This window comes from Antennarius striatus, unplaced genomic scaffold, assembly GCF_040054535.1.
Source record: "Antennarius striatus isolate MH-2024 unplaced genomic scaffold, ASM4005453v1 scaffold_25, whole genome shotgun sequence".
NCBI lineage: Eukaryota > Metazoa > Chordata > Actinopteri > Lophiiformes > Antennariidae > Antennarius > Antennarius striatus.
Genome location: NW_027172337.1, coordinates 115,001 through 142,500, shown reverse-complemented (window position 1 = coordinate 142,500; position 27,500 = coordinate 115,001). Strand labels below are relative to the sequence as shown.

General features: G+C 52.9%; 2 protein-coding genes and 1 pseudogene across 2 annotated transcripts in view; 1 reads left to right on the top strand and 2 right to left on the bottom strand.

Annotated features, from left to right (window-relative positions):
• The window catches only part of LOC137591706 (unconventional myosin-VIIb-like), a 22,727-nt gene extending 15,868 nt beyond the window's left edge, over positions 1 to 6,859 (bottom strand). Inside the window, exons 1-11 of the mRNA XM_068309826.1 lie at positions 6,791 to 6,859; positions 6,554 to 6,706; positions 6,381 to 6,449; positions 4,700 to 4,815; positions 4,505 to 4,632; positions 2,286 to 2,428; positions 1,247 to 1,360; positions 1,022 to 1,172; positions 668 to 744; positions 325 to 444; positions 41 to 183 (exon numbers count right to left, since the gene is read on the bottom strand). Coding sequence (XP_068165927.1) covers positions 41 to 183; positions 325 to 444; positions 668 to 744; positions 1,022 to 1,172; positions 1,247 to 1,360; positions 2,286 to 2,428; positions 4,505 to 4,632; positions 4,700 to 4,815; positions 6,381 to 6,449; positions 6,554 to 6,664 — 1,172 coding nt within the window. The 5' untranslated portion in view covers positions 6,665 to 6,706; positions 6,791 to 6,859. The remainder of the gene's footprint in view (positions 1 to 40; positions 184 to 324; positions 445 to 667; positions 745 to 1,021; positions 1,173 to 1,246; positions 1,361 to 2,285; positions 2,429 to 4,504; positions 4,633 to 4,699; positions 4,816 to 6,380; positions 6,450 to 6,553; positions 6,707 to 6,790) is intronic.
• An 806-nt stretch (positions 6,860 to 7,665) lies between these two features.
• On the bottom strand, positions 7,666 to 19,632 carry LOC137591707 (DIS3-like exonuclease 2). The gene is made up of 20 exons (XM_068309827.1): positions 17,726 to 19,632; positions 17,536 to 17,651; positions 16,382 to 16,435; positions 15,993 to 16,094; positions 15,807 to 15,930; positions 15,637 to 15,722; positions 15,164 to 15,393; positions 14,921 to 15,094; positions 14,279 to 14,358; positions 14,099 to 14,211; positions 13,921 to 14,028; positions 13,508 to 13,741; positions 13,323 to 13,402; positions 10,886 to 11,069; positions 10,588 to 10,674; positions 10,358 to 10,502; positions 10,149 to 10,279; positions 9,921 to 10,025; positions 8,340 to 8,444; positions 7,666 to 8,276 (listed from the first exon to the last, which is right to left on the bottom strand). Exons 1-20 carry the CDS (start codon positions 18,381 to 18,383, stop codon positions 8,130 to 8,132), a joined length of 3,063 nt encoding a protein of 1,020 aa, XP_068165928.1. The 5' UTR covers positions 18,384 to 19,632; the 3' UTR covers positions 7,666 to 8,129.
• A 5,902-nt stretch (positions 19,633 to 25,534) lies between these two features.
• The window catches only part of LOC137591704 (metabotropic glycine receptor-like), a 23,196-nt pseudogene continuing 21,230 nt past the window's right edge, over positions 25,535 to 27,500 (top strand).

The following is a 27,500-nucleotide window of genomic DNA, read 5'->3' as shown; positions in this document are numbered from 1 at the left end:
GTCCAGCTGGACCTGGCCCTGCAGGACACGTGGAGACTACCTGTTGGAGTGGAAGTTCTCGAAGCCAAAGATGTCGAGGAGGCCGATGGACAGGAGGGAGGAGCTGGGCTCCTTCACCGTCCTCTGACTGATGACGCTGTTGATTTTAGCAACGATCCACAGGAACAGCTTGTTGTAGATCGACTGAAGAGAAGAGAGCAGCTGTTGGTACAGATGCTCCGCCCCCTCTGGCCCTCACCCCGCCCCCTCTAGCACCCCAGGCCCTCAGAACCGCCCCCTCTGGTTGACCCTCAGACATTCCCCCCGGGCCCTCGGCTCCGTCACCTTGACGAAAGCGTCCCTGCAGTCGGCGGCCTGCCGGGAGCTCAGGGGCGTGGTCACGCTGTCTCTGCTGGTGGTGAGGGAGCGGTGGGTCAAACTCCACGCCAGCAGACATTGGTCCACCTGCAGGAAAAAAACCGTCAGTCGCTGCTGACCTTAACCCTAACCCCTAATCCTAACCCCTAACCCTAACTTGAATCCTAACCCTAACCCTTTATTACCCTAACCCCCATAACACTAACCCCTAATCCTAACACTAACCCTAACCTAACCTCTAACCCTAACCCCTACCCTGATCCTGACCCAGCAGCATCAGGACAGGACAAGACAGAACAGGAAGGTGTACCTCCAACAGCGCCGCCGCCGCGCTGAAGCGTTCCCATGTGATGACATCACTGGTTTCCAGGTTTCTGTCTGTGTTGGCTGGCGGGAGATAAACAACAAATGTGTCAGAGCCACGCCCCTTTCACTCAGCTGTAGAATGTAGAACAGAAAACACCGTTTACGCCTGAACGCAGCACCAAAACCACGTTTCTGGTAGGTAGATCAATAAGATGTTGACACAACAGCTGTGTCATGTGATGCCTAAACACAGCTGTTTGGACACTGAAGTGTTCATCAGCCCCCTTATACAAACCAGACCTCAGGAGGCTGGGGCAGAAACATTCCGGACATGAAACCTGTCCGGGGGGCGGTGTACCCTGGAATCTGACGTTCCCCAGATGCAGGATCGCTGCCAGCAGCTTCAGGACCTGCAGACGTTCCCTCTCTGAGAAGAACACCCCCATGGCCGAACAGATGCGCTGGAAGTCTGCAGCATCGTCCCGGCCGTCACACAGCACACAGCCACCCTGCGGCGCAGAGGGGGGGTCAGTGGGTACCTGCAGGGCGGCGCCATCCAACGGGGCTCTGGTAGCTGTGCTACCTTTGTGAGGAAGACGTATTCATCAGCGTTTCCCAGGGACAGAGTCTTCCTTTCCTCCGCCGACACCCCTGCCAGCAAGCAGTAGAAGATGTGGTAGTTCCTCTCCTCCGGGGCCTGATGAATAAGGTTAGGAGGAAGGGTTATAGGGGTCAGGGTGAGGGTTAGGAGTTAGGGTTAGGGTTAGGGTTAGGGTTAGGGTGAGGGTTAGGAGTTAGGGTTAGGGTTAGGGTTAGGGTGAGGGTTAGGAGTTAGGGTGAAGTTTAGGAGTTAGGGTTAGGGTTAGTGTTAGTGTTAGTGTTAGGGTTAGGGTGAGGGTTAGGAGTTAGGGTTGGGGTTAGGGTTAGGAGTTAGGGTTAGGGTTAGGGTTAGGGTGAGGGTGAGGGTTAGGGTTAGGGTTAGAGTTAGGGTTAGGGTTAGGGTGAGGGTTAGGAGTTAGGGTTAGGGTTAGAGTTAGGGTTAGGGTTAGGGTGAGGGTTAGGAGTTAGGGTTAGGGTTAGGGTTAGGGTTAGGAGTTAGGGTGAAGTTTAGGAGTTAGGGTTAGGGTTAGTGTTAGTGTTAGTGTTAGGGTTAGGGTTAGGGTTAGGGTGAGGGTTAGGAGTTAGGGTTAGGGTTAGGGTTAGGGTGAGGGTTAGGGTTAGAAGTTAGGGTTAGGGTTAGAGTTAGGGTTAGGGTGAGGGTTAGGAGTTAGGGTTAGGGTTAGGGTTAGGAGTTAGGGTGAAGTTTAGGAGTTAGGGTTAGTGTTAGTGTTAGTGTTAGTGTTAGGGTTAGGGTTAGGGTTAGGGTTAGGGTGAGGGTTCGGAGTTAGGGTTAGGGTTAGGGTTAGGAGTTAGGGTGAAGTTTAGGAGTTAGGGTTAGGGTTAGTGTTAGTGTTAGTGTTAGGGTTAGGGTTAGGGTTAGGGTGAAGTTTAAAAGTTAGGGTTAGTGTTAGTGTTAGGGTTAGGGTTATGAGTTAGGGTTAGGGTTAGGGTGAGGGTTATGAGTTAGCGCTATAGGGTTAGGGTTAGAGTCTGGCCTCATGAGGCCTCGTTAGCAGCGTCACCTGGTGGCAGACACGAGACTTCTCCAGCAGGTACTGCTCCACACAAGCTCCTTCAATCACTCCATCCTGACGCAAGAATATCTCCAGATACTTGCCAAAGCGGCTGGAGTTGTCGTTGCGAACCGTTTTGGCGTTTCCAAATGCTGCGGACAGAGCAGGAGCGGTTAGGGTAGGGCTTAGGGTTAGAGTTAGAGGTTAGGGTTAGTTAGAGGTTAGGGTTAGGGTTAGGGGTTAGGGCAGTGGTTCCTAACCTGAGTTCGATCAAACCCTAGGGGTTCGATGAGTCGGTCTCAGGGGTTCGGTGGAGATGGAGGTCAAGACAAAAAACCTGACACATGGTGTCGGCTGTTTTTGTCGAACATCCACGAATCACTGTGTACGTTTGACACATCGTGTCAATTGGTGATGACACACCCCCCTTAGCCATCACTGGCTGCAGGTGATCACGTGACGCTACATCAATTAGCCTGCCTGTGCTACAGGGGATTTTACGCACTCAGTAGTGGATTTCTGCCTGTAAAATAAAGGAACACTTCCTGAAGCTGATGGAAAACAACAGAAACAGACTTTGGTGTAAAATGACATCAGAGTAACACCTGTCAAGGTGAAGCCACTCATATCTGAACTGGTCTCTATGACAACAGTAGAAGTCACACTGATTTACAGGTAGGTCATTTCATGTCAGTTCATGCACTGTTTTTTACTAAAGAAGGGTTCGGTGAGTGAGCATATGAAACCGGCAGGGTTCAGTACCTCCAACAAGGTTAAGAACCACTGGGTCGGGGTTAGGGTTAGGGTAGGGGTTAGGGTAAGGGTTAGGGTTAGGGTAAGGGTTACGGTAGGGGTTAAGGTTAGGTATAGAGTTAGGGTAGGGGGTAGGGGTTAGGGGTTAGGGTTAGAGTTAGGGTTAGGGTTAGAGTTGGGGTAGGGGTTAGGGTTAGGGTTAGAATTAGGGTTAGGGTTAGGGTTAGGGTTAGGGTTAGAGTTAGGGTAGGGGTTAGGGTTAGAGTTAGGGTAGGGGTTAGGGTTAGAGTTAGGGTAGGGGTTAGGATCAGTGTTAGAATAATGTAGTTATCTCATATTTACTCATTTATATTCTATTATTCTTTGTACTGCATACCATGACCATATAATGTGTGTGCATGACTGTCTTGCTACGGACTAGTTAAAGATTAAGATTAAAGTTTAAAACCACTTTATTGTCCACACGTGGGGAAATAATCTTTACACTCTTCACACTTTCTTTGTACGTGGTTACATGTTTTAGTTAGTCATACACACATAGTTTTTTTGAATACAGGCCACAGGACACAACACACTGGGGGCCTGTAGGCATGCAATTTGTAACACATCACACAAGAAACAGTAAGGGGAGGCAGAGTGACGGGTCGCGCACGGAGGTCGCGCCGCAAACGAGCAGCTTGTGGTGGGGACGGCGCTTTGCTCAAGGGCACCTCGGCAGTGGCTGGGAGGTGAGCTGACACCTCCCACTGTCAGCTCACACTCCAAGGGATGTCATGGTGGGAGGGGGAATCGATCCACCGATGGCCGGGTGATCCGTCTTCAAGACATCTGCTCTCCCGCTGAGCCACTGCCGCCCCGGCAGTTACTTTTCAAGGAGATGACATTAATGACGGAGCGTTCAGAGGGGTCAATCAATCAATCAATCAATCAATCAATCAATCAATCAATCAATCAATCAAGTTTTATTTATATAGCGCTTAATCATGGCAGCAGACATTTCAAAGCGCTTTAACAGACAGAGAGTCATAGCTGGCAACTCGATCAAGATGTGACCTTTGAACTGCTGAAGGAATCTGCATGCTTCAGGTTTAGAGGGGGGGGGGGTTCCACAGCAGGAAGAGGTCGTTACTCTGTCATGACATCATGCCATACGTGGTCCATTACTGATGCTTCTATTCACCCCCATCCTTTAGAACACAATGTAAACAGGGAATGCCCCAATACAATGAAAAGAGGGTTCGACTGGGAGACGCTCAGAGCGGGTTGGAGATTTGTAACTGAGATCATCTCTGTCTGTTCTCCTCGCTAGTAAAAACTAACTCTTCTCTCCTTTTTGAGAGTTTTTTCAATGTTTTAGTTGCTTGAACCTGACAGAGTTAGAGTTAGAGTTAGGGTAGGGTAGGGTAGGGTAGGGGTTAGGGGTAGGGTTAGGGGTTACAGCCACCGTGTTGTGGCTCCATGAAGCTCACACTGACCTTCTAGGATGGGGTTGGACTCCAGGATCTCCTGCTCCACCTGCTGCTCAGACAGCTCCCCGCTCGTTGCTGCCAGGAACTGCAGGATCAGCTTGGTGCTCTCCGTCTTCCCCGCTCCAGACTCCCCACTGAGAAAAGACACACGTGAGCGCCCCCGTCTGTCCCACACGCGTGGGCTGCTGGGTGACCTCTGACCTGATGACACAACACTGGTTCCTGCCGTGACGCAGAGCGTTCGTGTAGCACGCCTCAGCGATGGCGAAGATGTGAGGAGGGAGTTCCCCCAGCTTCCTGCTGCGGTACAGCTGCACCTGAAACACGTCACACGGACACGCCCACAGGAAACACGTCACACGGACACGCCCACAGGAAACACGTCACACGGACACGCCCACAGGAAACATGTCACACGGACACGCCCATAGGAAATACGTCACACAGACACGCCCACAGGAAACATGTCACACAGACACGCCCACAGGAAACGCGTCACACAGACACGCCCACAGGAAACATGTCACACAGACACGCCCACAGGACACACGTCACACGGACACGCCCACAGGATACATGTCACACGGACACGCCCACAGGAAACACGTCACACGGACACGCCCACAGGAAACGCGTCACACAGACACGCCCACAGGAAACATGTCACACAGACACGCCCACAGGAAACACGTCACACGGACACGCCCACAGGATACATGTCACACGGACACGCCCACAGGACACACGTCACACGGACACGCCCACAGGATACATGTCACACGGACACGCCCACAGGAAATACGTCACAGGGACACGCCCACAGGTAACACGTCACATGGACACGCCCACAGGAAACATGTCACACGGACACGCCCACAGGAAACATGTCACACGGACACGCCCACAGGAAACACGCCACACGGACACGCCCACAGGAAACATGTCACATAGACACGCCCACAGGAAATACGTCACAGGGACACGCCCACAGGAAACACGCCACACGGACACGCCCACAGGAAATACGTCTCAGGGACACGCCCACAGCAAACACGCCACACGGACACGCCCACAGGAAACACGTCAGACACGCCCACAGGAAACACATCACACGGACACGCCAACAGGAAACACGTCACGCGGACACGCCCCATAGGAAACATGTCACATGGACACGCCCACAGGAAATACATCACACGTACACGCCCATAGGAAATACGTCACAGGGACACGCCCACAGGTAACATGTCACACGGACACGCCCACAGGAAACATGTCACACGGACACGCCCACAGGAAACACGTCACACGGACACGCCCACAGGAAACATGTCACACGGACACGCCCACAGGAAACACGTCACACAGACACGCCCACAGGAAACACATCACACGGACACGCCCACAGGAAATACGTCACAGGGACACGCCCACAGGAAATACGTCACAGGGACACGCCCACAGGAAACACGTCACACGGACACGCCCACAGGAAACACGTCACACGGATACGCCCACAGGAAACACGTCACACGGACACGCCCACAGGAAACACGTCACACGGACACGCCCACAGGAAACACGTCACACGGACACGCCCACAGGAAACACGTCACACGGACACGCCCACAGGAAATACGTCACAGGGACACGCCCCACAGGAAACACGTCACACAGACACGCCCACAGGATACATGTCACACAGACACGCCCACAGGAAACACGCCACACGGACACGCCCACAGGAAACACGTCACACAGACACGCCCACAGGAAACACGTCACACAGACACGCCCACAGGAAACACGCCACACGGACACGCCCACAGGGGAACAGGGACATGCCCACCCACTGGTGGGGGCGGTCTTTAGTCCCACCCACCTGCTCCCCTGAGTAGATGGGGAAGTCCTGGTAGGGGTTGACGGCCACCAGCACTGATCCGATGTAGGTCTGCAAACACAAAGGTGGGGGTGAATCGGTAGGTTCCCCCCACAGGTCTGCAAACACACAGGTAGGGGTGAATCGGTACGCCCCCCCCCACAGGTGCGCCTTACGTAGATGACGTCCTTCTGGTGGCGCAGCTGCAGGTTCCTCAGGAGGCCGGCCTCCGTCAGCTCCCCCAGCTGGATCATGTCATCCACCCCCTCCACCGAGGTGGGGTGCATGACCTTCAGGGAGGCCTCCAGCTCCGGGGGGAGGCTCCTCTCCTGGGGGGGGGGGGGCACAGACGTTACGGACCAGTCCAAGACAGGACAGCGTTTGATTGGTGCTCCGGCTCGCAGGGCGTTTACCTGCCCCCCATCAGTCACCAGGAACCTCCGACCGCACGTCGTCTCCTGGACCCTCGCCCCGGTGGACACCCCCACGTCTGAGTCCACCCACACCCACTCCCCCTGGAGGTCACACCACACTCAGGTTCACTCCTTCCTGGAATCAGTGAGCACCGGGAACTTCCTGGTCAGGGACAGCAGCTCTTACCTGAGTCAGCATCACAGGTTCTGGCCCCCCAGCAGAGACCGGACAAGGAGGCCTGGGTCTGGTTCTGAATCCGGTTCTGGTTCACACTTTGGTTCTGGATCTGGTTCTGGATCTGGTTCTGGTCCCAGAAGAATCTAGAATGCGTCTAAAGCCCGTCTCACCTCGGCTAAATGATCGTCAGTCGCTCTCAGATTGGGGGGGGGCATCTGGTTTTATGACACTTGGACTTTGAAGCAGCTCAGAGCAGAGAAACCGGTGGCCTGGGGGGGTTCCCTGAGTGGGAGTGTCCATATAAACACACACACACACACACAGCTTCTTGATGACTTGGTATAGCCTTTGGACCGGGGGGGGGGGCATGCTGCTGGGAATCAACCCGACTCTGCTGTCTTCTGTTTCAGCGGGTCAGGAGGGGTCAGACCTGATCACCTGACACCCACCTGGGGGGTGCTCCCCTAACAGCCCCCATGGAGGGGGGGACTCAGGTGATTCGCTGGCGTCATTCTTAGATTAAACCGCCTGAAAGCAATAATCCAAAGGTGAAAGGGCGGGGCACTGAGGGGGCGGGGCCTCTCCTCACCCCAGCAGAGTTCACCTGCCACCACCCACTGGTGACATCACCAAACCAGGCGGAGCTCACGAGGCTTCAGACCCCCCATGACAAATGAACACAGGTGAAGAGTCTCCTTGTTGGTGGAACTTTATTAGTGTTGGTTTTACAGTACGTTTGGAACGCCCCCGGTGGGGGCGTGGTCAACAAAGTGACTCATTAGTGATCCTTCCTGGAAACAGATCCCAGCCCCGCCCCCATCTGTTGTGGGCGGGGCTCATCAAAACACACAGCTGGTTCCTTTAATGACTGTATTGTGACGCTTCAGGTGTGTCACACCAAACAAAGTATTAAAACAGCTAGGCCCCGCCCCCATGCAGTTTACAATGACACCCCCCCCCCCCCCCGCGTCCAATACTGAAAAGGTCAGGTGTATTTCCTGCTGTTTCCTTCGTAGCTCCGCCTCCTGCTGCTGAGGTCACAGGTTCAAAAAACAAGCAGCTCCATTAAATTAAGTTAAAAAAATCAAAAAATGTTTAAAAAATACATCAAAAATACATCAGGTCCTTCAGTTTGGGGGGGGGGCATCACTCAGACAAGGACTACTCAGAGCTTCTGCTGCCGTCCGTCACAGGTTCTGCAGCTGCTGGTTCTGGTTCTGGTCTGGGGGGCCTCTGGAGCGCTGCGCTGAACTTCAGGCCAGCGTCGGTTCTCAGCTGGACGTCCACCAGCGTGAACAGAGTGATGACCTAAACACAAGGTCAGGGGTCAGAGGGGTCAGAACCCCCCCTAACCCTCATCGTGAGGCTCACCTGTTCCACTGGGGGGTCCTCAGGGTTCTCGGGGTTCCACTCCAGACTCAGCTCAGACCTCCTCCCCAGCTTCCGGTGACGGAACGACTTCAGACCCCCCACCGACTGAAACACACCAGACGCTTTAAGCTCTGCTCTCCTTCCAGGACCAACCGGAAAAGGAAACGCCGCCATTGAGCGACCAACTATTTTATTATTTATGTTAATTTAAATGTTTATGAACCCCCCCCATGCTGGCATTAAACCACCTTCTATCTGGATTACCTTTTAAACACTCAGGTAAACTGTTTAGAGCACCTTGTTTCATGAAGTGTGCTGCCGTACAAGACTCACGGAACGCAGTGCACTTCCTGATGCTGTCAGCCAATAGAATGTGCGTACAGTATCACATGACTGCCTTCCAAAAGTCAGTGATGTAGTGAAGCCGCGCGTGTTGATGTGCGAATAGGTGAGGGTTTACTGTACTTCAAATAGTACACCTGGATCACTTTGACCTTCCTGTTTTAATAATACACAGAAGTCTCTGAGCCACAAACTTCCTGATGCTGTCAGCCAATAGAATGCGCGTACGGTATCACGGGACTACCTACTAAAAATCCATGATGTAGTGAAGCCGCGAGTGTTGATGCGGGATTACTGTAAACAAGGGATTACTATAAACAAAGGATTACTGTTAGCGAGGGATTACTGTTAGCGAGGGATTACTGTAAACGAGGGATTACTGTAAATGAGGGATTACTGTAAGCGAGGGATTACTGTAAGCGAGGGATTACTGTAAACGAGGGATTACTGTAAACGAGGGATTACTGTAAACGAGGGATTACTGTAAACAAGGGATTACTATAAACGAAGGATTACTGTAAACAAGGGATTACTGTAAATGAAGGATTACTGTAAACGAAGGTTTATTGTAAACAAAGGTTTACTCTAAGCGAGGGATTACTGCAAACGAGGGATTACTATAAAATAGGGATTACTGTAAACGAGGGATTATTGTAAACGAGGTATTACTATAAACGAGGGATTACTGTAAACGAGGGATTACTGTAAACGAGGGATTACTGTAAACAAGGGATTACTGTAAACAAGGGATTACTATAAACAAGGGATTACTGTAAACAAGGGATTACTATAAACAAGGGATTACTATAAACAAAGGATTACTATAAACAAGGGATTTATGTAAACAAGGGATTACTATAAACAAGGGATTACTGTAAACAAGGGATTACTATAAACGAAGGACTAATATAAACAAGGGATTACTATAAACAAGGGATTACTATAAACAAGGGATTACTATAAACAAGGGATTACTAGAAACAAGGGATTACTGTAAACAAATTAACGTTGTTTCCAAAGGAAACAATTTTTATATTGATCCATTGACTAAACTCAATCCTTGTGTCGTTCCTACCGTATATTCTGTTATTATGGGATGCATCAACGTTACACATCCCATTGAAGCGCATCCCAGGATGCACTGCTGTCTGGAGGAAACATGAACTCTGACGCCTCATACTGAATCCACCCCCACAGTGACCCCTCCCACACTGACTCACCCCCCCAACACTGACTCACCTTGCAGTAGATGCGTTTCTGCACTCGGTATCTGAGCAGCATCACGTCGAAGGACTCGTTCAGCACCCCCATCACCATGGCCTGGGACTCCAGGGGGCCACACTCCTGCGGGGTTAGGGGGGGTCAGGGTGAGGGTGGGGAGTTAGGTCAGGGTCATCGACCAGGATGTCAACTCAACAGCTTGCTCTGAGGGTCCCACCCCCCCAGACCCGAGTGCCCCCCACCCACCTTGACGAACACCCCGAAGAAGAGCTCGCTGCTCAGCTCCTGGACCCTCTTGGACGTGGACTTCCTGTCGTTGCAGAGCGACGCCTGTTTCTGCAGCTGCTCCGCTGACAGACTCAGACCTGGACCCCCACCTGTACGACAGGACCAAACTTAGACGTGAGTGGGGGGCCACCGCCAGCAGGAGGTCTGGGGAGACCCCTGAGACCCACCCAGAGAGGCCCCCAGTAGGCGGTGGACCAGGATGTCGGCGTATCTCCTGATGGGGGAGGTGAAGTGGGTGTAGAGCGGCACGTTGAGGGCGTAGTGCCTGAAGCGCTCCGGGGACAGCCCGCCCGAGCAGAAGTAAAGCGCCACCTGGACACAAACACAGCCATAACGGGGTCACGCCCCAGTGGGATGGGGGGTCAAGCTGTGTTGATCAGGAGGCGGGGACACCCACCTGCATGGGGCGGGCACACATGTGGGTCAGGACCTCCTTCCTCACCGAGGAGAACTCGTCTTCACCCACAGCAGCATTGAGGCTCCTCTGGGGGGGGGGGCACAAGACACAGCTAAGGTCACCCTCTGAGGGTCAACCCTCTGGGGGCTCAACCCTCTAGGGGGGTCAACCCTCGGGGGGGTCAACCCTGTGGGGGGTCAACCCTCTGGGGTGAGCCCTCTGGGGGTGAGCCCTCTGGGGGTGAACCCTCTGAGGTGAACCCTCGGGGGTGAAGTGAAGCTGGGGGGTCAGGACACACGTGCAGCGCTCCAGAGGACGACAGGTCGATCTCCAGCCCCAGCTGGTCAAACAGCTCCTGCAGCTCGTCCACCATCTTGGTCTTTGGGGGGGGGTGGCACCGGAGGAGGGCCCGTTCAGGGAAGCTGCGGTGGATCCGGTGGGCAGCGGCCATGTTGGCAAGCAGCATGAACTCCTCCACCAACCTGAAGACATGTAGCACCATTAGAGCTGGGAGGCAGCACACCTGGAGGTGGGGGTCACCTGTAGCTATCCCTGTGGGTTAAGCCTCTCTTCCATAGAACAAGACAGGTACTACACTATAGTATAGGACAGGTACCACACCATAGTATAGGACAGGTACCACACCATAGTATAGGACAGGTACCACACCATAGTGTAGGACAGGTACCGCACCGTAGTATAGGACAGGTACTAAACCATAGTATAGGACAGGTACCACACCATAGTGTAGGACAGGTGCTACACCATAGTATAGGACAGGTACCACACCATACTATAGGACAGGTACTAAACAATAGTATAGGACAGGTACCAAACCATAGTATAGGACAGGTACCACACCATAGTGTAGGACAGGTACTAAACCATAGTATAGGACAGGTACCACACCATAGTATAGGACAGGTACTAAACAATAGTATAGGACAGGTACCACACCATAGTATAGGGCAGGTACCACACCATAGTGTAGGACAGGTACTAAACCATAGTATAGGACAGGTACCACACCATAGTGTAGGACAGGTGCTACACCATAGTATAGGATAGGTACCACACCATAGTATAGGATAGGTACCACACCATAGTATAGGATAGGTACCACACCATAGTATAGGATAGGTACCGCACCATAGTATAGGACAGGTACCACACCATAGTATAGGACAGGTACCACACCATAGTGTAGGACAGGTGCTACACCATAGTATAGGACAGGTACCACACCATAGTATAGGACAGGTACCACACCATAGTATAGGACAGGTACCACACCATAGTGTAGGACAGGTGCTACACCATAGTATAGGACAGGTACCACACCATAGTATAGGACAGGTACCACACCATAGTATAGGATAGGTACCACACCATAGTATAGGACAGGTACTACACCATAGTGTAGGACAGGTGCCACACCATAGTATAGGACAGGTACCACACCATAGTATAGGACAGGTACCACACCATAGTATAGGATAGGTACCACACCATAGTGTAGGACAGGTACCACACCATAGTGTAGGACAGGTGCTACACCATAGTATAGGACAAGTACCACACCATAGTATAGGACAGGTACCACACCATAGTATAGGACAGGTACCACACCATAGTATAGGACAGGTACTAAACAATAGTATAGGACAGGTACTAAACAATAGTATAGGACAGGTACTAAACAATAGTATAGGACAGGTACCACACCATAGTATAGGACAGGTACCACACCATAGTATAGGACAGGTACCACACCATAGTATAGGACAGGTACCACACCATAGTATAGGACAGGTACTACAACATACTATAGGAAAGGTATTCTATCCCAGTGGTCCCCGTTCCCCAGGCAGCGGACTGGTACCGGTCCGGGGGTCATTTTGTACTGGTCCGGGGGTTGTTTGGTACTGGTCTGTGGGTCATTTGGTACCAGTCCGGGGTTCGTTTGGTACTGGTCTGGGGGTCGTTTGGTACCGGTTCGGGGGTCGTTTGGTACAGGTTTGGGGGTCGTTTGGTACCGGCCCGGGTGTCGTTTGGTACTGGTCTGGGGGTCGTTTGGTACTGGTCTGGGGGTCGTTTGGTACAGGTTCGGGGGTCATCTGGTACCGGGTTGCACAGAAAGAAAAAGAGTCAGGGCAGATTATCCTGAGACCCTCACAGAATCTTGATCCCTGCTTCCATTCCCTCCTCCTGTCTCTGAAGTGGATTTTCTGCAGTGACTAAAGAAAACCAAACTGGAGTAGACCGGACCAGAACACACTTCAGGTGTCATTGTCTCCGTTACCCCGAGATCAGAGGCCCCCCACCACTGATTCATTACTGTAATGATTATTATTGTTCACCCTTTGATTGATGATCAGTATTTCTCCTACGGTGAATGAACTGATTGTAAGTCTCTATATTTAAATAAACCTCATCAGTGGCGTCACTTCAGTTTTTAATAGAATTATTTTTACTATTATTTTGTTCAGAGGTATTGATTACCAATTGATGAACACCAGGTTGTTTATTGTCTGATGTCTGCATTAAACCAGCTGTCCTGGAGTGTTAACGGTTATCGGTCCGTTAGACGTCTGAGATAAACCGGTCCGTGGAGATAGGGGGGGGGCCGCTGGTCCATCCCATAGTATGATAGAGCACCTATCCTACAGTTGTTGTACCGGTACTGGTACAGGTACAGGTAGCTCCCCTGGGAGGTGGGCTGGGGGGGGACTCACCTGTTGCTGTCCCGGTACTGGTACAGGTAGCAGCCCTGGGGCATCATGGTGTCTCTGTCCAGAGTGAAGGACATTTTGACCTGGAACAACAAGAACAACGTTCAGCAGCCTCACAAGTCACAACCAGCGCCTGAAGGGTTAAACCGTTGGAGTGAGCCCCGCCCACAGGCGGGGCCGGCACTGACCTGGTCCAGCCGGAGAGCCCCGTTGGAGAAGCGCTGCGCCCGCAGCTTCTGGGCGATGGCGTGTAGGTGGAGCACCGCCTGGTGGACCCGCTCCACAGGGTGATCCAGGTCCACGGGGGGCAGCCCTCCCACCAGGACCGTCCCCTCTGGGGCCTCGATCAGGCTCTGGGCGTGGTCGTAGCTCAGCTTCACGCAGGAGCGGATGACCGAGCGGCCAATCCACTCGCTCAGGATCTGGGGGCGGAGCCACATTGTCAGGAAATAGAAACAGATGGAGTCCGTTTCACGTGAAGCCAGAATGAAACGGCTTCCTGGTGACGTGGTGGGGGTGTTCACCTGTTCCCTCCTGGCTCCTCCCACCAGGGATAGGCAGACACACACACATACACACACACACACACACACACACACACCTTCCCCTCAGGTGTGAGCTTCCAGACGATGGAGAAGGCCAGTCGGTCGGTGAGAGGGTTCAGACTGCAGAGCTCCTCACACAGCAGGCGGGGTAGCATGGGCACCACCTGGGGCAGAAACCCCCCCAATGGATCAGAACCGACCAATCAGAACCGATGGATCTTCCCCCCCCCTCACCTTCTGGACCAGGTAGACACTGGTGGCTCTCTGGCTGGCAGCAGCATCCAGGGCGGTGTTCTCCTCCACAAAGTAACTCACGTCAGCGATGTGGACCCCCACCTCAAAGTTTCCTGTGTGAAGCAGACAGCATGACTCCCCCCAAGCATAGGGGGGGGTCATGTGTGGTCGTGCATTTACCGTCTGGGAGGAGTTTACAGGACAGGGCGTCGTCCAGGTCTCTGGCAGTAGTGGGGTCGATGGTAAAGACACACTCCTTCCTGCAGGGGGGACACCAGAGTCACATGACCTCCAATAATCAATACCACACAGCTGAGTCACATGACCTCCAGTAATCAATACCACACAACTGAGTCACATGACCTCCAGTAATCAATACCACACAACTGAGTCACATGACCTCCAGTAATCAATACCACACAACTGAGTCACATGACCTCCAGTAATCAATACCACACAGCTGAGTCACATGACCTCCAGTAATCAATACCACACAACTGAGTCACATGACCTCCAGTAATCAATACCACACAACTGCTGCCACTGAACTGATCCATCATCTAATCAATAAACACAAGACTTGGTTTTGTTATTGATCAGCCAATCACCTGCCAGGAGCTGGCAGGTGATTGGCTGAAAGGGTCACATGACAACAAACACCCCAGATCCCCCCCCATCTTCTTGGTATGGCAAACACCAGTGGGGGCGACCCTCAGTCTGATGACCCACAGGTCCATCCAGAGAACAGGGGGGGTTCTAGTCCAGCCTCCTGCTCAGCTCCTGGGGGGTTAGGGTTAGGGTTAGGGTTGGCTCTAGTCCCACCTCAGGTCCCGCCTCCTGCTCAGCTCCTGGGGGGGGACGGTCCAGGGCGCGTCCTGGGGGAGGCAGTCCAGCACCTCAGGGGGGAAGTCGGAGGAGTCCACGTCGTTCTCGGTCAGGATGCCCTCCGTCTCCGGCTCGATGTCTCCGGCCTGCCCCAGGGTCTTGGCCAGTCGCCTGGGGGGGCAGAGTTAAAAGGGTCAGGGTCTCCTGCTGCACCCCCCCCCAGCTGAGCGCAGCACCCACCCGTCTGCGAAGCTGCTGTCGGCCTCCCAGCCGGTGATCCTGCAGATGAACAGGGTGCTGCTGAAGGCGCTGGGGCAGGAGCTGAAGCCCCCAGGGCAGTCGTCCAGGGGCACGTTGACCCGGGGCACCCGGTGGTCGCTGGGGGAGAACAGGGCAAACGGCTTGTCGGGGAGGGGCTTCAGGAAGCCCACGGCGGCTCTGGAGTGCTTCCTCTCCACAATATAGACCACCTGTCAGACGGGGGGAGGGGGGTTACCACACAGGAGGGGGGCTGTCGTCTGCCTGCTGGGGGGGCGGGACGTGGCTGAAGACGTGACTAAATGTATGTGTGTGGGGGGGGGGGCATTTGGAATGGGACTCCAGCAGGTGTTCACCAGCTGGATGCTGTCACAGCTTCATGGTGGGGGGGTCGTCTACGCAGAACACCTGGTCTTCATGGGGGACAAAGGAGAGCGAGTGGGGGGGGGTCTCACTTTAGCAGTTCTTTGGAGTCTTTCACCGCTGGGTGCTGGGGGGCCTTCCTCACTGCTGGGTGCTGGGGGGCCTTCCAGAGGTTCCCCTGTTTCAATGGGGAGACAGACAGCCAATGAGGGCGGGGCTGAGCTGCTGCCGTGTTTACGTGTTGCCATGACGACAGCGGTACCTGTGGCGGTGAGGGACGTCCCCTCCAGCGCTCTGGAGACTCCGCCCACGTCGCTGCACGCCAGGGCTTCTTTCTGGACGTCCGACTCGCTGGAGCCCTCCCCCTCAGGATCGGCCCTCACCACCTGGAACACACGCCGTCAGTTGGGCGGAACGACAACCAATCAGACGCTCAGGAGCCACCCACCTTCCACTGGGCCCGGGGGAGGAGCTGCACCGCCACCACGTCTCCGTTCAGAGCGCGGTTACGAGCAGCAACGCCGTCCAGGAAGATGTCCCAGGAGTCGTCCTGCGAGACGAGATCACCCGTCAGAGGTCAAAGGTCAAAGCGAGGGGAAAAACAACCCGTCAGAGGTCAAAGATCAAAGGTCCCAGCGAGGGACAAAAACAACCAGTCAGAGGTCAAACGTCAAAGGTTCAAGTCCCAGCGAGGAAACGTCCGTCTGCAAGGGTCTGCAGCTCCACTGGAGGATACTGCTGCCCTGAAGCCAGACCCCCCCAGCTTGGGGCCCTGAACCGAGACCCCCCAGCACTTAGAGCAAACTAACCCTAACCCTAACACCCAGCTGTACTCACCGGGGGGGAGATGTAGGCCTCGTGGTATTTCTTGGGGTTGATCCGGAGCTGCCCCTGCAGAGAACACCAGCGTTAATGCAGCAGGAAGGGTGTGTCCCTCAGTACGACCTGACAGGCATGGGTTAGGGTTAAGGGTTATAGGTTAGGGTTATAGGTTAGGGTTATAGGTAAGGGGTTAGGGTTATAGGTTAGGGGTTAAGGGTTAGAGTTATAGGTTAGGGTTATAGGTTAGGGGTTAGGGTTATAGGTTAGGGGTTAGGGTTAAGGGTTATAGGTTAGGGTTATAGGTTAGGGGTTAGGGTTATAGGTTAGGGGTTAAGGGTTAGAGTTATAGGTTAGGGGTAAAGGGTTAATGCAGGAGGGCGTGTGCGTCCCTCAGTACGACCTGGCAGGCATGGGTTAGGGTTTAGGGGTTAAGGGTTATAGGTTAGGGGTTAATGCAGGGGGGCGTGTGCGTCCCTCAGTACGACCTGACAGGCATGGGTTAGGGTTTAGGGGTTAAGGGTTATAGGTTAGGGGTTAATGCAGGGGGGCGTGTGCATCCCTCAGTACGACCTGACAGGCATGGGTTAGGGTTTAGGGGTTAAGGGTTATAGGTTAGGGGTTAATGCAGGGGGGCGTGTGCGTCCCTCAGTACGACCTGACAGGCATGGGTTAGGGGTTAAGGGTTAAGGGTTATAGGTTAGGGTTATAGGTTAGGGGTTAGGGTTATAGGTTAGGGGTTAAGGGTTAGAGTTATAGGTTAGGGGTAAAGGGTTAATGCAGGAGGGCGTGTGCGTCCCTCAGTACGACCTGGCAGGCATGGGTTAGGGTTTAGGGGTTAAGGGTTATAGGTTAGGGGTTAATGCAGGGGGGCGTGTGCGTCCCTCAGTACGACCTGACAGGCATGGGTTAGGGTTTAGGGGTTAAGGGTTATAGGTTAGGGGTTAATGCAGGGGGGCGTGTGCATCCCTCAGTACGACCTGGCAGGCATGGGTTAGGGTTTAGGGGTTAAGGGTTATAGGTTAGGGGTTAATGCAGGGGGGCGTGTGCGTCCCTCAGTACGACCTGACAGGCATGGGTTAGGGTTTAGGGGTTAAGGGTTATAGGTTAGGGGTTAATGCAGGGGGGCGTGTGCGTCCCTCAGTACGACCTGACAGGCGTGTCTGCTGCACCTGAAGGAGTTCTCCTCGTTTGAGGCGCTGGGACACCTCCTGTGGACTCATGTAGGACTCAAACACGGGTTTCTTCACGCCTCGTCCTCCTTTGGTGGAACCCCCTGAAGCGCCCCCTGAAGGTAAACAGAGGTCATCCGTCAGGTGGGGGCTACTTACCTGGGTGGGTGAATGACCTGCGAGTGCTAACCTCTGGGCTGCAGCCTCTTGTCTTTAGAGGGCGGGGCCCTTGAAGAGTCCAGTCCAGATGGGGAGGCCCCCTGTGGGTTCTTTGGCAGGCCTTTCCTCTTGGACTGAGGGGGGTTCTCCTGCTCCGGCCCGTTGGGACCCGTGTTGTGGGGGGGCTGGGGGGGTTCCGGCAGCGGGTTCTTCCTGGACTGGACGTTGTTCAAGGGACCGAGCTCGTCACCGGACCCCATGTCTACATCCTGGCTGGGGGGGGTGTTCCTCTGTCCCCGCCGCTGTCTGTCGGACACGCCCTGCCTGCCTTTGGCGTCCTGCAGTGGATTGTGGGTAATGGGGTTTTCCAGGCGAACAGAACGGGGGGTCTCGTCTTTGGTTTTCATGGAGAGGGGGGAGTCGCTGCAGCCGGGGGACTCGTTGGACCTCTGGTCTCGTTTCCTCTGCGGGGGGCTGTGGCCGGGGGGCGGGGCGCCGGGCTCAAGCCCCTCCCTGTCAAAGGTCACGTGCCTGGCGTGCTGCTCCACGTACAGCCGGAACCTGCTGCTGCTGTGCTGGCTGAGCAGCCGGGCGTAAGCGTCCTTCCTGGGGGGGGCGCTGGACTGGCTCTGGTTCCGTCTGGGCTCCCGGCTCTGCTGGGCCCTCTGGGCCCCTGGGGGGGGGTCCATGTGGAGGTCCGTGGACAGGAAGTCTCTGCAGGTGATGAGCGATCGATCCGGTTAACGACTCGGTCGAAAACGTCAACGAACGTCACGTGACCGGATGACACACCGAGAAGTCAGAGATACGAACGCAGGTCCGGCTAGCGGCTAGCGGCTAGCGGCTAGCAGCAGACTGAGTGCCGTTAGCTGCTCCTGACCAGCATTAGCTCAGACTAGCATTAGCTCTTCCCGGTAAACGCCGGTTGAACGGCCGTGACGTCAGAGTCACGGTAAACGAACGGGAAGCCAGCCGGTAGCAAACGTTCCCGATCCGGTGCGCGTCCGTGTCTCAGCGAGCAGCGGCCGCTTCCGGGAACGGCTCGTGACGTCACGCTGCCTTTGAGGACTGTCGGACAGTTCGCGATCAGAGGAAATCCGACACGGACGTGCGGAGCAGCATGTTGAATGTTCATATGACGCAGCACAAAAACATGCTGAGTCATGACACGTCAGCCTGGAGCGTCAGCAGAACCTCAAGGACACGATTCCGGTTCTGACGTCATCAGCGTCCTCCAGCCGTTAACGGGAGCTGAGCTTTACTGAGAGCAGTGAACGCCTCAGGCTGATGGAGGAGCTCCACCTGTAGGGAGGAGTGATGAAGAACAGCTGTTCTGATGGCCATCACCATCACCGTCATCATCATCATCATCATCACCATCATCATCATCATCATCATCATCATCATCATCACCATCATCATCATCATCATCATCATCATCATCATCATCACCATCATCATCATCATCATCACCATCATCATCATCATCACCATCATCATCATCATCACCATCATCATCATCATCACCATCATCATCATCATCATCACCATCATCATCATCACCATCATCATCATCATCATCACCATCATCATCATCATCATCACCATCACCATCATCATCATCATCATCATCATCACCATCATCATCACTGTATTGTTATGTTATTAATGAAAAGTCTCACAACTTGTTATCAGGTTCACTACTCTTTACTACCACGTGTGATCCGACGTACGTTCATTACAGACATCCTTTTCCTGTCGTGGCCCCAGAGCCCTGGCCGTGCGATCATGACACGCTTTTTGTCTTCGTTGTAATCTTCTGGCCTTTTCTGCCCACACCTGATCTGTGTTCAGGTGTACGTGTCAAGTGACTGTAAATCAGACCACGCCCCCTCACTTTACGACAGTTACTGATATCAGTACATCTTCCCCCTTTAGGAACACCATATATATATATATATATATATATATATATATATATATATATATATATATACACTGTATGTACTGTATATAATACAACATAGAACAACTGGCATTGAAATAAACAGTACCAACTGCCTATACACAACTGTGCTTTTTATAATAGAAAATAATGACTGAAATAATAATTTAAACTAATAATAGTAAACATCAAACGAGCAGTAGAAGCTGCACTCCTACAGTAAACGTCTGCAGGTGATTAACAAACACCTGATTGACCAACAGGTAATCAATAACATTACACACACATAGTCAACGACTGTTACAGTCTCTGTAGTCTCAGTTACAGGTGGAGTTTAACGACAGGCTTTCTGGCCCTCTCTGATCTGCGTAGCTGCATAGACTGTTCCATCATGTTGGTCGTGTCCTTTATCATCCCCTCAACATGTCTTTGGGGTTCCGTTCCAGTGTCACTTCTGTGTTCTTCATCTCTTTGCATCCTTCCCCTTACTTCCTGCTCACTTAGCCTGTTCTCCTGCCTCTGGTCATCCTCTCTGACCACCTGTGGTTGCCATGGTTCTGTGGTTTTCAACAGATGTCTCCTGTTTCTGAGATACACGTCACCATTTTCAGCGATGACATCATCTGACCTGGGAGCAACTTGCTGTGTAACACGACAGCTCTTCTGTCCCACGACCCACGACCCAGGTCCCTCAATGCGAACGACATCCTTTTCCTGTCGTGGCCCCAGAGCCCTGGCCGTGCGATCATGACACGCTTTTTGTCTTCGTTGTAATCTTCTGGCCTTTTCTGCCCACACCTGATCTGTGTTCAGGTGTACGTGTCATGTGACTGGGCAGTCGAGTACGAACTTTTCGCCCAAGCAACAGCTCAGCTGGTGGTTTTCACTTTCCAGTGGGGCTTCTCTGTATGACATCAGAGCCAGGTATGGATCTGTACTGCTGTGCGCTGCCTTCTTAAACAGTCTGCACACAGTCTGTACTCCTTTCTCAGTCTTACCATTGGATTGTGGGTACAGAGGACTGGAGGTTACATGGTTGAACTCATACTCTGAAGCAAATGCCTGAAACTCGTGGCTGGCACAGGCTGGGCCATTGTCAGAAACCAGAGTTAGCGGGATGCCGTGTCTGGAAAAGATTGCCTTCAGCTGACTTATCACAGCGCTTGATGTGATACTGGATAATCGATATGTCTCAGGATAGTTTGAATAGTAATCTATTACTAGTAAATAGACTCTGCCTTCATAATGAAATATGTCAGTGCCTACTTTCTCCCAAGGCTGTGATGGGATCTCTGTGTTAATGAGGGGTTCCTTTGTTGGTTTGTAATGATGCTCCTGACCTGTAGCACACTCACCGACCAGTTGGTCAATGTCAGAGTTCATATTTGGCCAGTAGAGGACCTCACGTGCTCTCCTCTTTGATTTTTCTGCACCCAGGTGCCCTTCGTGTATTCTGGTGAGCATTTCTCTGCGCATAGATGTGGGTATGACAATCCTGTCACATTTAAGCAGCAGTCCATCAACCACAGAGAGCTCTGACTGAATGTGATAATATTGTTTACACGACCCCTTTTTCCACCCTTCTCCTAGATTTTTCATCACTTTCTTCAGAATGGGGTCCTTTGCGGTCTCTGCGGCTATCTTTAATAGCTGTTTCCGAGTGCCTGGAAACGCTGCGTAGACCATGTTAACGTGTTGAACCACATCGTCTTCCTCATCAGCGTCCTGAGTGACATTATTAGCAGCTCTTGATAGTGTATCTGCAGTGAACATCTGAGTGCCGGGTACATATGTGACTTCATAATCATATCGCTGTAGTTTCATCATAAGTCTCTGTATCCGGGGCAACGTGTCACACAGGTTTTTCTTGGCAATCCTGAGCAAGGGCTTGTGATCTGTTTCAAGGATAATCTGAGGGAGTCCATAAATATACGTATGAAACTTTTCACAGCCAAAGGCCAGACCAAAACATTCTTTTTCTATTTGTGCATATCTGCACTCTGTTTCTGTCATTGAGCGTGACGCATACGCTACTGGATGCCACGCCCCCTCGTCCTCCTGGAGGAGGACGGCTCCCAGACCGTCTTTTGAAGCATCTGTAGAAACTTTTGTTTTCTTTTTGGGGCAAAAGAACTTCAGTAGGGGTTCGCTAGCTAGGACACTCAACAGTTCCTTCCGTTCTGCGTCGTGCTCATGCGCCCACTGAAACTCTGTCTTATGCTGGAACAGTTTTCTTAAATTAGCAGTTTTTACAGCAAAGTTTGGCACAAATTTCCCCAAATAATTCACCATCCCAAGGGCTGTCTGCACCCCTGTTCTGTCCTTTGGCTTCTCCATGTCATGTATTGCTTTTACTTTCACCCCATCTGGTTGAACTCCGGCTGCAGTGATCATGTCTCCTAGGAACCTGATTTCACGGACACTGAACTGACACTGAGGCCATACTGCTGTATCCTCCTGAGTGTCTTCTCCAGTCTGGTGTCATGCTCCTCCTGTGTGGCGCCCCACACAACCAGATCATCCATGTAGACCTGCACGCCGTCCAGCCCCTCAATAATTTGCTCCATTGCACGGTGAAAGATTTCAGGGCAGAACTAATTCCAAAAGGCACGCGTTGGTATGAGTACCTACCAAATGGAGTATTAAAGGTGCACAGCTGAGCACTCTCTTCATCAGTCTTCAACTGCCAGAAGCCGTGTGAGGCATCCGTCGTAGAGAAATACTTTGCTCCAGCCATTTCACTGATTATTTCTTCCCTTTTTGGAATTTGATAGTGTTCTCTTTTAATGTTAGCGTTAAGGTCCTTGGGGTCCATACAAACACGGAGTTTGTCATTTTTATTCGATTTGACAGACCATAGAATTTACCCAGTCTGTGGGCTCTTCTACCCTCTTTATGACAGCCAGGCTCTCCATGCGGTCTAGTTCTGCCTTCAGTCTGTCACGTAGAGCTACTGGAACTCTTCGGGGTGCATGGATTACAGGTTGTGTGTCCTCTTTCAGTTTGATGGAGTATGTGAATGGCAGTGCTCCAAAGCCCTGAAATACCTGTGCATATTTGTGTATTATGGCATCCTGAGACTGATCTGCATAGCTTATCGGGGCACGTTGGACGTTTACCATTTCATTTATGGCATAGACTCATTTAACCAAGTCCAAATCCACACAGGCTCTGTCTCCCAACAATGTCTCGTGTCCATCAGGTACGACAGTGAACATCAACTGGTGAAGGCGGTTCTTGTGCTCAATCGTCAGCCTGCATGTTCCTTTCGTCTCTATTCTCTGTCCATTATACGCCTTCAAAGCTACTGTTTTGGTTGATATCTTGGGTCTCACTTTGAGATGTTGTACATCACTCCAGCTTATTGGGTTGACCTTAGCCCCTGTGTCCAGCTTAAAGGACACTATGGTGTTATTCACCAGCAGAGCAGCAGTCCAAACTTCACTCTCTAGTTTCACTGCGTGCACGTCTGTTCCACCTGCAGCCTGTTTCACATCACTTTGCACTGTTCCAATTGACAGATCTTCTTCTGTGTCAACAGCAGGCACTGTGTTCTTACTCTCATATGTTTCATCTCCAAGACACATCTTAGCAAAGTGATTTCTACGTCTACATTTGGCACATATTTGACCGTATGCGGGACTCCGTCGAGCTACGTGTCTGTTTCCGCACCGTCTGCAGTCGTAGGACATCAGTGTCTGTGGCTCTGCACGTCCGTCCGTGTCCTTTTTATTTATAACATCTACAGGGATGTCCTCCTGTCCCAGAGTGCTTCAACTGGCCGCTGTGGTGTTACTCTGTCCCAAAGTTTTGACATTCATGGCAGAAAGTTCACTGGCGTTGCACATTTTCACGGCGCCGTCTAGAGTGAGATGACTGTCGCTTCACATCTTCTCTCTCACCCGCTTATCACACACACCAAACACGATCTGATCTCGTTTCATGGAGTCTTTAAGGTCACCAAAGCTGCATGTTTGTGCCTTCGTCTTCAGGTCCGTTAAAACGCTCCAAAGGACTCTCCTTGCTTCTGCACACGAGATCGGAACACGTACCTCTCAGAAACCTCATTTTTTCGGGGTGAACAGTAGTCATCGAAATGCCCCAGCAGCGTGTTCAGATCATCTGTCTTCTCCCCCTCCAGAAACGAGAAGGTATTGAACACCTCTATAGCCTGCGGGCCAGCCACTGTTAGCAGCAAAGCAACATTGCGTTCTCCTGAATTAGACGCAGCCCCAATCGCGGTCAGGTAGAGGAGAAACCGCTGCTTGAATGTCCGCCAATTTTCATCCACGTTTCCATCCAGCTGCAGGTGACCGGGCGGTTTTATCCCCTCCGTCATCCCAGTTTGTCCTTGTCATAAGTTCGTCAATTCCTGGTACCATGAATTTTTATGTTATTAATGAAAAGTCTCACAACGTGTTAACAGGTTCAGTACTCTTTACCACCTCGTGTGATCCCACGTACGTTCATTACAGCAGCCGTCAATCAGACCACGCCCCCTCACGTTACAACAGTTACTGATATCAGTACAATCACCATCATCATCACCATCATCATCATCGTCATCATCACCATCATCATCGTCATCACCATCTCCATCATCATCATCTCCATCATCATCACCATCATCATCATCATCATCATCATCACCATCATCATCATCGTCATCATCACCATCATCATCGTCATCACCATCTCCATCGTCATCACCATCTCCATCATCATCACCATCTCCATCATCATCATCATCATCACCATCATCATCACCATCATCATCATCGTCATCATCACCATCATCATCGTCATCACCATCTCCATCATCATCACCATCACCATCATCATCATCTCCATCATCATCACCATCATCATCATAATCATCACCATCATCATCATCACCATCATCATCATCACCATCATCATCATCTCCATCATCATCATCACCATCATCATCATCACCATCATCATCATCATCATCACCATCATCATCATCACCATCATCATCATCATCATCATCTCCATCATCATCATCACCATCATCATCATCTCCATCATCATCATCACCATCATCATCACCATCATCATCATCATCATCTCCATCATCATAACCATCATCATCATCATCATCACCATCATCATCATCACCATCATCATCATCTCCATCATCATCATCACCATCATCATCATCACCATCATCATCATCTCCATCATCATCATCACCATCATCATCATCATCATCATCATCATCATCATCATCATCACATCACCATCTCCATCATCATCATCACCACCATCATCATCATCACAATCATCTCCATCATCATCATCACCATCATCATCATCACCATCATCATCATCTCCATCATCATCACCATCATCATCATCATCATCACCATTCATCATCATCATCATCATCTCCATCATCATCACCACCATCATCATCATCATCACCATCATCATCATCATCATCACCATCATCATCACCATCATCATCATCATCATCATCTCATCATCATCATCATCACCATCATCTCCATCATCATCATCACCATCATCATCATCACCATCATCATCATCTCCATCATCATCATCACCATCATCATCATCATCATCATCATCATCATCATCACCATCATCATCATCATCATCATCATCATCATCACCATCATCTCCATCATCATCATCACCATCATCATCATCACCATCATCATCATCTCCATCATCATCATCATCATCATCATCATCATCATCATCACCATCATCATCATCATCTCCATCATCATCATACTTGGAGGGCCAGGACAGCCCCGTCCTCCCCACGCCCCGCCCCCCCCTCCGGTAGACCGCGTGAGATCGAACACACTCTCGATCGAACCCGTCGGATCCGTTCGGGTTTCACGGAGCTGCGGAACATTTGCTCCTTTTGATTTCACCGGGGGAGATCGGACGCCGCGAGCAGTCGGTGCTGACGCCGGTTCGTGTCCGCGGACCGCAGAGAGACGAGGGACTCGGTCTCGGTCCGTGATGAGTCGGGGGCACCGGGAGCCTCTCCGGTGAGCGGGACGGAGAGCGTTTCCTCCGGTGAGCGGAGGGGAAGGGATGCGATCGCGGCTCCCGGCTCCTGGGCTCCAACCTGAGGACGTCCCGCTGCCTGGAGAGACGATCCCGTGAAGCGGCGGACCGGACCGGACCGGACCGGACCGGACCGGGTCGGTGCCGCCGGTCGGTGATGAGCACCGACATGACGCGGCGGCTCGTGCCGCTGCTGCTGCACGCGGGGCTCGTTCTGGGCTCGAGCTACGGGTACGTGGAGTGGTCGGATCAGGACCGGGACGACCGGCCCCCCGGTCCTCAGCACCGGGGCGCCGTCCCACCGCCCCCCCGTGTCCCGGGCACCGGCCCCAGAGCGCGCGGAGGAGCTGCCGCGGGTGGTGACCGCCTTCCTGCACACCGGGGACGCGGCCGCGCTGCGGCAGGTGAACTGTTCCCGCAGGTACGAGCTGAGCAGCCTGCGGGGGGGCCCGCGCGTCGCCGCCCACTCCTCCCTGCGCGGCACCGCGGACACCGTGGCGCGCGCCACCCACTTCCTGAACGCGATGCTACAGGCCAACAGGTCCCGGGAACGCGCCCAGCGGGGGGAGCCCGTCCCGCGGGGGGAGCTCCACTGGTACCCGCGCGCTGCTCCGAACCATTCTGGAGGGGGACCCCAGAATCCACCGGGCGGGGGTGACCCTGCTCGCGCACGCGCCGGGACCGCGCGTGTTCCTGCAGGCGACCCGCACCGGGGAGGAAGTCGTGCTGCGGGAGGGGTCCGGTTCAGCGCACCGTCACCGCGGGGAGTACGGAAGTGGCCCTGTTTGGAGACGGGGGGACACCGCACCGGAAAGCCCCGGGGGCCCCGGAGGCCCCTGCCGGCAGGAACTACATCCGGTGGTCAGCGCCGTTCCTGGAGTGTGAAGGGGGGGCGTTCGTCCCTCATTGGCTGCTGAGTCTGTCGGCGGGCCTCTACCGGAGGGGGGGCGGCTCCGCGCCCGAGCTCAGGTGAGGAGGGGGGCACGGGGGGGGGGGGGGCACGCTGGTGAAAAGCTCTTGGGGTCAAGGGGTCAGGACGCTAGGGGCCCTGGGGGTCACGGGGTCTAGAGGGAGGGGCCCCTGGGAGCTGCTGGATGTTGGCTCATCAGGGTTCCTCATTGGAGCAGCTGACTGGTGATGTCAGCAGTGGGCGTGTCGGTCTGGACGGGCTGCCCCCCCCCTCCAGGTGAGGCCCGTTTTGCTGTGGAACCGGACCCACTGAACCGGGCGTGGCACACGGGAGGATAACTTCTCTCTGTCCATGGTAACCCCCCGGCCCGACCCCCCCCACCCCACTGTTACTGAAACGGTTCCTGTGTTCCAAAGCTGGAACCAACACTGGTACCGTTTGGGAGGAAGTCTGAAAACCTCACCCCCACTGACCAGAAACCTCACCCCCACTGGACCAGAAACCTCACCCCCACTGGACCAGAAACCTCACCCCCACTGGACCAGAAACCTCACCCCTACTGGACCAGAAACCTCACCCCCACTGGACCAGAAACTCACCCCTTCTGGACTAGTGGTTCGAACTCCGCCCCTACTGGACCAGAGGCAGAAACTCCGCCCCCTTCAGATGAACCGCTGGTTCAGCTTTGATCAGATTTTAATTCTTGCTTCTGATTCTTTTTATTTCCTTCCCCCCTTCCCTCCTTCCTTCCTTCCTTCCTTCCTTCCTTCCCTCCTTCCTTCCTTCCTTCCTTCACCTCTTCCTTCCTTCCTTTCCCCTCCCCCCTTCGCTCCTTCCTTCCCTCCTTCCTTCCTTCCTTCCTTCCTTCCTTCCTTCCTTCCT